This window comes from Mizuhopecten yessoensis, unplaced genomic scaffold (genome assembly GCF_002113885.1).
Source record: "Mizuhopecten yessoensis strain PY_sf001 unplaced genomic scaffold, ASM211388v2 scaffold11047, whole genome shotgun sequence".
NCBI lineage: Eukaryota > Metazoa > Mollusca > Bivalvia > Pectinida > Pectinidae > Mizuhopecten > Mizuhopecten yessoensis.
In genome coordinates this window covers 912,703-923,175 of record NW_018408852.1, presented here as the reverse complement: position 1 = coordinate 923,175, position 10,473 = coordinate 912,703, and the positions used below count along the sequence as shown (strand labels likewise).

Here is a 10,473-nt window from a genome sequence, read left to right as displayed (position 1 = left end):
TGGTTATTATTACTGTGCTTAATAGTTTTAACTGGTGTTGTGGTTATTATTACAGTGCTTAATAGTTTTAACTAGTGTTGTGGTGATTATTACTGTGCTTAGTAGTTTTTACTGGTGTTGTGGTTATTATTACTGTGCTTAGTAGTTTTAACTGGTGTTGTGGTAATTATTACAGTGCTTAGTAGTTTTGACTGGTGTTGTGGTTATTATTACAGTGCTTAAAAGTTTTAACTGGTGTTGTGGTAATTATTACAGTGCTTAGTAGTTTTAACTGGTGTTGTGGTAGTTATTACAGTGCTTAGTAGTTTTAACTGGTGTTGTGGTTATTATTACTGTGCTTAGTAGTTTTGACTGGTGTTGTGGTTATTATTACGGTGCTTAGTAGTTTTAACTGGTGTTGTGGTTATTATTACAGTGCTTAATAGTTTTAACTGGTGTTGTGGTAATTATTACTGTGCTTAATAGTTTTAACTGGTGTTGTGGTAATTATAACTGTGCTTAATAGTTTTAACTGGTGTTGTGGTTATTATTACTGTGCTTAATAGTTTAAACTGGTGTTGTGGTTAGTATTACTGTGCTTAGTAGTTTTGACTGGTGTTGTGGTTATTATTACTGTGCTTAATAGTTTTAACTGGTGTTGTGATTATTATTACAGTGCTTAATAGTTTTAACTAGTGTTGTGGTGATTATTACTGTGCTTAGTAGTTTTTACTGGTGTTGTGGTTATTATTACTGTGCTTAGTAGTTTTTACTGGTGTTGTGGTAATTATTACAGTGCTTAGTAGTTTTGACTGGTGTTGTGGTTATTATTACTGTGCTTAGTAGTTGTAACTGGTGTTTTGGTTCATGTTAATGTGTCCAATGGAAATGACTATAATAGTGTTGTTCATATCACTGTGTTCAGTGGTTTAGACAGGTGTTGTTATTCATATCGCTGTGTTCAGTGGTTTAGACTTGCGGTATTGTTCATATCAAAATTTCCAATTGTTTTGACTGGTGATCTTGTTCTCATTATAATGTTCATGGTTTCGAAAAATGGCGTTGTTCATATTGTTATATTCAATTGTTTTGACTGTTAGTGTTGTTCATGTTGAAAAATTTTAACTGAGACTGGTGATTATATAAATATCCTTTGGTATTGTGTCTATATATCAATATTAATAGACACCATGATTATCAGTGTGCCAGTCATTTGTGTAAATTACATTAAAAATACAGTCAATTCTGTGCTCAAAAGTCGCCAAAAGAAATTCCGCAAAAAAGGCTCCTTATACAGCTGGCATCTTAATAAAGGTAGCCTCGTGAACAGCGTTGTCTGTCGTAACGTACACAATATGTGTACGTTACACAGGGGATCCTACCAACTAGTTTATTGATATACAAAACGGATCGTACCAATTTCTAAAGTGATGGTCGGTAGTGACTTAAGTAGAAAGTAGAACTACTACGTTCTGTTTCATCAAATTCAGTAAGCATCGAAAGCCCAACTAGTGTTGATAAAAATTACTGAATTGATCATTTCTGTTAGGAAATGTCGTTTTCTCTGGTATGCTAGTGTATGTTCTTTTATTTGCTTGTCAGTTTCTGCTGATCTTGTTATTTCTGGTGGGTTTGGTGGGCGAATGCAACATTTCAGACCAAACCAGTGTTTATATATGTACCACCGATTGATAATACATGTACTATTTAATTTTTTTGGATCCGATTTATCCGACACATCAGAGTTTTCCATAGGTCCCGAAAATATTAGCTACATTTAACATAATGCATGCAATCAGACAGAATGTTAATTTAAGGGGCGTAATTTCAATTTCATTGTTTCATTTCTTACCGTCAATACAGTTTGCAGGACTGAATTGTCAGTGCTTCGCAATCACTTATTCAAGGTTGAACGTCGTATGATATACGTCAATGCCATCGAATCAGATGTTATTTGAATGGCAGAGTTGACAGGGTCTTTACGTCAAACATTTATTTGTTGTTGTCATTGTCGTACCCAACATGTGTATTAGAAATATTTGAACAGTGTCAACATATTCTCTTCTAGAAATATTTCGTATGTGACGTGTATTCGATAATGAGTTCCCTCGTATAGATAATTGATTGTTTATGTTTGTTGATGCAATGTTATCTGATTCCCGTAACGAGAGTAATAATGATGAGTTATTATGGATGAAAATGTTGGTGTGAAGATGATACTTTTTATGTTTTATGCTTGGAAGTGACATTTTTAACCAAGTTGATAACGACGGAACAATTTAGTGGAGAATGTGCAAGTGTATATGCAGCTAATATATATATACTGTACATTTTACAGTTATATGGTGAATAAGATAATACTGATGCGAAAATGTGGAAACTATTTCCGTTTGATGTTTAACGTAATTCACATGATATGTAGACAAGTAGACTGGCTACCAGCCCCAAAGGCTTTATGAAGAATTTCTCAGCTGCAATTTACTACTAGCTTATCTTCCCCTAGTTTAGAACTTAGGATCAGACATCCAAGTGATACAATGTGTTTAAGTTAAACTTTTTTTCTTAATATTTCAATATTCTAGAGACGGTGGCCAGTCTAGTAAACAAGGGGCAAGGAGATTGATATGTTGATGACATGAATGTGGTATGCTTTAAATAAATCTTATAGATTACACATTGAAGGAGGGATACAAGGGCTCCTTGACCATGGTCTTCCCTCCTTACATTTGCTGACTGAGTAAAATGATGAAGGAGAAGGATGAAGGAGGAAAAGTAATGGATATTTTATTATCATCTCATCATCAGCAAGATTTTCACGACTTTGTTTTTATTTAAAGAGCTGACCGCAGACTTTTCAAAACATTTGGTACATGTAGCATCTCAGTCAGATAAATATCTTAAACATAAATATGTTACATATGTTGAAAAGACTATCAAGATGATGTACAGCGAGGGTCATTTTCAATGGCTATACATGTAATTGACCATTAAAAGATTATTTATTTCTTGGGGAACTGACCGTACAGTTACATAATATAAAAGACCCTAAACGATATTGTATTATCAACTGACCATCGGTTAAATTTTAACGACTTCTAATCTCAGCACGGAAGATAATTAAGACATTCGGTGAGACTTCCGGATGCATACTTGTTAGAAAAACTTCTTGAAAGGGAACACAAAATTGTGAAATTATGCCGCTCTTACATCATATGGCTCTTGGGAAAAGTAGTCTGGATTAAAATGTTGACGGTGGACAGATAGAGAGATGCTGTGCCACAGACCCTGTATCAAGTGTGCAAAAATTCCAAAAATTGTAAACCGAAAACATACACAAAACTGTAGGCAACAGACTTTAAATATGAATGTATGCATAACACACGAAAAGGATTGTCTTTTTAAGATGTTTATTTTGAGCCTTGTAAAGCATTCGAAAAATCCGTACTGTTTAAATAATTTAAAGTCTGAACACTCGATCAGGTTCTGATTATCACGTTCAAGTAGAATTACCGAACGCAAAAAAAAGATTAGCATTTGTTTTTAAATGACATTAAAAAGTTTGTTGAAAAAAATCCAGATACATCCAGATTGAAATGCAATCTAGCTATTAAGTAAAACTCCCATGAAGCTGGAGTCATGGTCCACCAACTTTCCACTTTTGTCGCTGATCCAAATCCTGTCGCTGGTGGCCAACCGCAGGACGACGGTGGCCGAGCATGCGCTGTACTGTATAGAGGCGCTACAATACATATTGACTTCCGGTATGCCATTCTTCACGATATCTGTGTCGAGTTTTTGGCCCGCGAAGACATTATACATACTGGCACTAAACAGGTACATGCCATCCACGGGCGCAGTAAACACTCCGTTTGCTAAGTCAAATGCGTTGCCATAGTTTGTGATCTCCGTCTGGAATTTGACGACCCCTCCTACTCCGGGACTGAGATCAATATTTCCATTGTTGGTTGCTTTTACAGTGAAGGCAATATCATTGCCAACTGCAAAAGAAATTTATATATCATTGTATTATAACCTACAACAGTACAATATATAAAAGTGATGTCGACGTAAGAACAACCACGCGAGGTTTTAAGTAACCGTAAATAAACAAGGCAGATGTACCAACACGTACATGTTTATCTGATCACAATGTTCATACTCAATACAAAAACATATAGCAATCTCACCCCGATGTTGAATGTATTATTGTGGATTACTAAATAAGTTATTCACCATATAGTGTCCTGATTTCCAATTAATTTATATGAAAGAAGAATTTCCTTGAAAATAACTAGAATTATACGGTATACATCGAAAAGAATGTGCACTTGCATAAACTCCCGAAGAGGTTAATGCACAAAAGTGCAAACGTTTTTCATTCAGTGAATATCTTATAAGGCTAAAACTAAGCTTGGCTATTTTTACAAATGAACTCAAAAAGACAACCAATACTTTTTAGTGCATAGTGAATGAATATTGATTCTTTTCTGATAAAACATTTTAAATTTACACAAAATATAGCCAGCTCTGTAAGTTAATTGCTGAATAACTTTAATCAATTCGAACTCAGAATCAAAAACATTTCGGTATACGATGGTGTCATTGTTTGTTTTGTTGGTATATACCGAAATAATTTAATCTTGCTTAAAACAAGCATTTTCATTGGCTTAAAAACGTATGTTATCAGCCAATAACGTAAAAAAAAGTCGCCGTTTGTAACGTCGCTTTTGATTGGCTGATACTGCAGCGCAATAATTTCTAAGAGAAAAGAGTCCATCAATAAAAGTGGATCTCCACAGGGATTGTGTATAGTAGATTAAATTATAAGGATTAATTTGAATATATTTTTTTTGTGTTATATAACATGAAACATGAAAAATATATTCAAAATAATCCTTAATAAACTGATTTCGTTTTTCATAAATTCGCGACGGGACTGATGCATTAAAGCGCACAAGGTTTTTCGGTAAATACCGTATAACCCCAAAATTAATATAGGTTATTCCTTCTTAAAACATTTAAAAGGCAGATAAGACTTTTAAATGCATAGTTAATGGAAATTTATGTATTTCTGATAGTATTTCTGATAAAACGCTTTAATTTTGCATAAAACTTAACATTGCGCATTAATTATATTGCCTAGAAACAACAAAAACTGTGCAATACATTGACATATCACTTTTGGTGATGTCATTTATGTTATTCAATATCACCTTGAAAGTCAATGCTAGAGGCATTGTTAAAATCAAATTATACAATCATAGTATATGCCGCTACCAAGTAATATACAGTTGACCAAAATATGTAACAAAAAACATGGAAAATGTTTGTATACATACAATATTCTATTATATTCTATAACAGTTTAAGCTTATGTGCATACTTACCAGACTGTGCAACCGTCTGTCCGTTGGCATAGGTGACCAATAATACAGCGAGGATTTTTACCAGAGACATACTTCCAGCTCCGCTGTTCTAACAAATAATGTTTCATGAACGGTCACACAGACCTACATATCATACCTCTATCTGCAGATGTAATATTACAAACACGGGACTAGAGCACATAAATCAACAAAAGAGACAGGTCTAAAAGATAAAGATTGGTCGTAATCTGACGGAGCCTGGTTATCATGCCTCACCAGTCACTAACTCTTGGGAAAGAGAATTAAATCAAAAGTTACGTATCGGTACACTAACAAGACTTTGGACAGCTACTTCCAGAATTCGGCCAAATTGAATTCGGTTAATCCGCTAGACAATGCTATGATATACACAAGGACATCCTTTTATTCAACGTGTGGTTATTGACAAATAAATCAACATGTTGCTGGGAGAAATAACAGATTATCTTTAATAAATCGTGCCGATGATACCCCTATAGATGTGACATTGACCTCAAAATCTTTATATAGAACTAAAATTAAAACATCAAGTATCAACAGATACATAAATAATGAGGTACAATATATTGCAGGATTAAGGATGTTACGTTATCTGCGTCTGTCCTCATTGGATCAATATGTTGCGGTATACATGGGTTGTTATTGGAGAATTGGCCCGATTTTGACATTTCTATTTAAACAGTACAGATTGATGTCTGGCAAACTACCTCTGATTCATACATCCGGGGTATAGTATCATAGCTGCTGTAGGGTTTGGTGTTCGCTAAAGGTATAAGATAATACAGTTGTATTGTGTAAGGCGTTCAACCGTCTTCACACCAATCCCCGGAATGATGCATACCACAGACGTAGCAATTGCTGTCAGTTTCCTCCTACTTAGCTCTGTTGTCCACATCCACGCCTCAGCACTACCAGCTGTAAGATATGCAGGTAAGTCGTACTTTTGTCACGTGGTGTCATTTGTCATGCTTAACATATATATTATTGATGTTATCTGCAAATTCCGTTTCCTGTCTTTCTTGACCCTGTCTACATTTGAAGTTAGAACAATGTCAACAATATGTTTTAGTTAATGACGTCACAAAAACAGACGACATAGACGTCATTATTACCCGACAATGACGGACGATTAACATCGTGCATTCCCAACAAATAGTAGTACATGCTTGATTTTTCATAGAATTCATAAAAAACGTATTTTGTTGAACTGACGTCTCGGTTCATTATAAAACATTAAATGTTATGTTTTGTTGATAAAAGAAACATAAGTTATCCAACATAAAATGTTCCCTGTAAAATTAGCATTCTATTTCTACAACGATAACCAAGAAAACAGATACCGGTTACCTACAAAAATATTTACTTTAGACCAGAACATTCGCCCCTGTCATTTTATAAATACATTTTATCAATTGGACATAAGAAGAAAAAAATGTTATGAACATTTTCAGTAAGGTTAATGTTGGCAATATCAGCAATCACTCTACATTGTAAATATTACAACTGCCGTGGTGAAGTTGATTCAATCTCTTGTCCTTATATAGCAATGCAATATAAATAATGTGCTCAAGTCTATCGACAGAAATATACCAACAATTCATTGAAAACAAAAAAGTTAGAAATGCATATAAAAACCAGTCACAATTCTGTTGCTGGATGCTACACCTTTACCCAGTGATTTGAGTTCGATACGTGTCCCTAGAATGAGCAAACGGACAATAGCATGCACATATAGGGACATTACTCCGTCTGTATATTAATAACCATTGCTGCAAAAAACACGTAATCCAGGAGAAACACTGTGATATCAAATGTGTTATCCTTTTTTTTCATATGTTTGATAAAACAACACGTAATTTTTTATGAATTGTATTTCCAAATGTGTGGAAATGGATTGAAATGAACAGATCGGTAGCAAGTTATTTGGGAAACAACGTGTTTGTTAAGATTCCGGACTTTGATTTCAGCTTTTTAATAGCTGTTCTTTCATTAGTTTTACCGATGTTGGAATGATTTAAGTAGGTAACTAAGTTGTGTACTGTCAATTGTTGCTGTAACATACGACATGTCTCAATGTTTCGTTACAGTCAATAATAAATTATGTACTATAGCTAACTATTAAGTTCGATGAGCAAGATTAGTACATTTTCGTAAGCTATCAAAGTCAATCCAATTGCAAGCAGTTGGGTTAGATATATGTACCGATATGCACACATAGTTATCGAACTTTGTAAATATATCATATAATATTAATCAACAATTCAAACAGGTACATCATGCTTCATTGTAGAGCACATCTAAACTCTTGATTATAAGATTACGTAAACATCATTAATTAAATGATTTCTGTTGATCGGTAATCGATCTTTTCAATCGAATTCAGTCATATGAATCGCTTGTCGGCAACGCTGGGGGAAGATATTGCATGTGCAAATCATTAGCAATTAAATTTAAGAATAGTTTTACCTGCTAAAACAATCACAAAAGTGTTCCCACAGAGCGAAAATATTGAAGCTTCTGAAAGAGGCCAAGCAGTGAGCTATTGGGATGCTCTGTAAAGGTTCGTTAACGCCACATTTCCAACAAGGATAACATTTGACAGACTGTTATTTAATAAGCAATCGTCCTTTTGTGTATTGCAGTGTCCGATGGTATTGCTTTCACCATTAAGGCAGGCAACGCCCACCTCGATCCAGGGGTGGCGCACCCCATCCAGTTCACAAACGCCATAACAAACCAGGGCGGCTACTACGAAAACGCTACTGGCAAGTTCCTGGCGCCATTCAGCGGGCTGTACTTGTTCAGCGCCAGCCTCTTCAACGTCTACGCTGGTAAGAAATTGGATACAGATATCGTTATAAACGGTCGGCACACCGTGAATGTGTACTGTAGCGCGTGGCTGGGAGACTCGGCCTGTTCTGCGTCCGTCGTCATCAGGCTGGAGGAGGGCGACCACGCCTGGGTGGAAGACGTCAGTGGGCAGATGGTCCACCGTGACTCCACCTTCACTGGTGTTCTCTTTAAACAGATACTACTAACCAATGGGACACACCGTCCACCGTGACTCCATCTTCACTGGGGTTCTCCTTAACAGATACTACTAACCAACGGAACACGCCGTCCACCGTGACTCCACCTTCACTGGGGTTCTACTTAACAGATACTACTAACAAACGGGACACACCGTCTACCGTGACTCCACCTTCACTGGGGTTCTCCTTAACAGACAGATACTAATAACCAACGGGACACACCGTCCGCCGTGACTCTGCCCTCACTGGTGTTCTCCTTAACAGACAGATACTAATAACAACGGGACACACCGTCCGCCGTGACTCCACCTTCCCTGGGGTTCTCCTTAACAGATATTACTAACCAACGGGACACACCGTCCACCGTGACTCCACCTTCAACGGGACACAAGGTCAAACGTGACTCCACCTTCAATGGGGTTCTCCTTAACAGATACTACTAACCAACGGGACACAAGGTCAGCTGTGACTGCATATCGTTAATTGGACTTCAAACTTTAGATGCAACAGTTAACTTTTCCGGACGGGGGCAATATATATTGCTTTATTTTGACTATTTCGCAACTGTTTGGAGTCTTATTTTTTCTAAAATATTTTGAAAATAAAGTTTTATTGATAGCGTGTTTGTACACTTCTGTTTGCCATGTCATCATTATTAAACCCCTTACACTATCATTGTAAGAAGGGGGCTACGATTAAAGGTAATTTAGGCAGTAAAACACATCTTTTTTCGACTACCATTTATTGGTTTATCTCTTTAGCTTTTAGTAATTTATCTCTCAACTTGTACGGTGTTGACAAACATATGATGTCGCAATGAAAAAATATCAAATAAAAACACTATACTGATTATAATATAAATCTATATGTTCATGTATCTGTGCAGGGGTAGGGGGTGGAGGGTAGCACTGAATATATCATAATGCCACATCTATATAGTAGCATGATATGAATATATTGATCACGTGACAGGGAGAAAAGCATTGTGTTGCCCTCCCGTACTCGAGTTTTCCCAGTCATATTTCCCTTGTTCGAAGTCCCACTAGCAAAATGCGCTAGAGCCACGATACCCGAGCTGCCAGTGACCAAAGCAGATGCCAGCGATAGCACAAATGCCTAATCGTCTTTATTGCTCTGTTTCGTTATAAGAAAATATGTACAGTACCGCCCTCCCGATACGGAAACACGATTCTTTGTCTTCTTGAAACATGATTAATCTGGGGAGAAACGAAGAATGGTGTTTCCCTATCGCAGTAGCAATAAATGGATAAACATTAACTCCAATTTGCATACAGCCAGAGACGTGTTCATGTATATACTACATATGTCTCCGATACAGCCCTCATATTTAAATATAAACACATATACACTACAGGATAAACCTACATAAATGACATTTTTCGGAAGAGCTGCTACTATTAAAATTTCGTAGCCGATATTTTCACATGGAAATGTAAAGTGAAGAGATGCGTCTTCTCGATAGATCAGAACAACACTGTCTTTTGTATGGATGGATCATATGTGAATTGTCAATTCAAATCCAGTCAAGATCGACATGGGGTATATATGGTATATTCTAAATTTGGATGGGGTTTTCGTGTCGCCTGCGAAAAGCTGGTGACACATAGGTATTGCTATGTCGGTGTCGGCGGCGTCGTCCGCACAGAGGTTTTCGTGCGATAACTTGAGTTTCCTTGGGCCGATCAAACTCAAACTTTATGCAGTGCTTCCTTACCAAAAGTGTTTGCTTGGGATTGCTTTACAGTTCCGACGGTCAAAGGGCAAGGTCACTGTTACTATAAATAGAAAATCTGTTTTCGTGCGATAACTTGAGTTTCCTTGGGCCGATCAAACTCAAACTTCATGCAGTGCTAAGCATACTTGCATTTTCAAGAAGAAGAAAAAATGGATACCAATGAGGCGATGCTGTCTTGCTTGTGGACACCATATTGTATCTATTTCTTGGTAATCTCCCAGCTTCCTGCGAAGGCGACACATCCACTTCCGTGGAATTCTTGTTTTAACAACAAAAAGTACCCGTGTTATAATTATTGTAA

The 10,473-nt window shown here is 36.5% G+C and overlaps 2 protein-coding genes across 2 annotated transcripts; one reads left to right on the top strand and one right to left on the bottom strand.

Annotated features, from left to right (window-relative positions):
• Positions 1-2,799: 2,799 nt before the first annotated feature.
• Positions 2,800-5,495, bottom strand: LOC110465046 (hibernation-associated plasma protein HP-27-like). The gene is made up of 2 exons (XM_021520620.1): positions 5,367-5,495; positions 2,800-3,977 (listed from the first exon to the last, which is right to left on the bottom strand). The coding sequence occupies exons 1-2, from the start codon at positions 5,434-5,436 to the stop codon at positions 3,580-3,582; spliced, it is 468 nt and encodes a 155-aa protein (XP_021376295.1). The 5' UTR covers positions 5,437-5,495; the 3' UTR covers positions 2,800-3,579.
• A 530-nt stretch (positions 5,496-6,025) lies between these two features.
• Positions 6,026-9,236, top strand: LOC110465021 (complement C1q tumor necrosis factor-related protein 5-like). The gene is made up of 2 exons (XM_021520582.1): positions 6,026-6,314; positions 8,027-9,236. Exons 1-2 carry the CDS (start codon positions 6,215-6,217, stop codon positions 8,446-8,448), a joined length of 522 nt encoding a protein of 173 aa, XP_021376257.1. The 5' UTR covers positions 6,026-6,214; the 3' UTR covers positions 8,449-9,236.
• The last annotated feature ends 1,237 nt before the right edge of the window (positions 9,237-10,473 follow it).

Coding starts and splice junctions, on each gene's coding strand:
- LOC110465046 (XM_021520620.1), bottom strand. CDS start 5,436: ATGTCTCTGGTAAAAATCCTCGCTGTATTATTGGTCACCTATGCCAAC. Junction 3,978..5,366: donor ACAGACGGTTGCACAGTCTG/GTAAGTATGCAC, acceptor TTTCTTTTGCAG/TTGGCAATGATATTGCCTTC.
- LOC110465021 (XM_021520582.1), top strand. CDS start 6,215: ATGATGCATACCACAGACGTAGCAATTGCTGTCAGTTTCCTCCTACTT. Junction 6,315..8,026: donor ACCAGCTGTAAGATATGCAG/GTAAGTCGTACT, acceptor TGTGTATTGCAG/TGTCCGATGGTATTGCTTTC.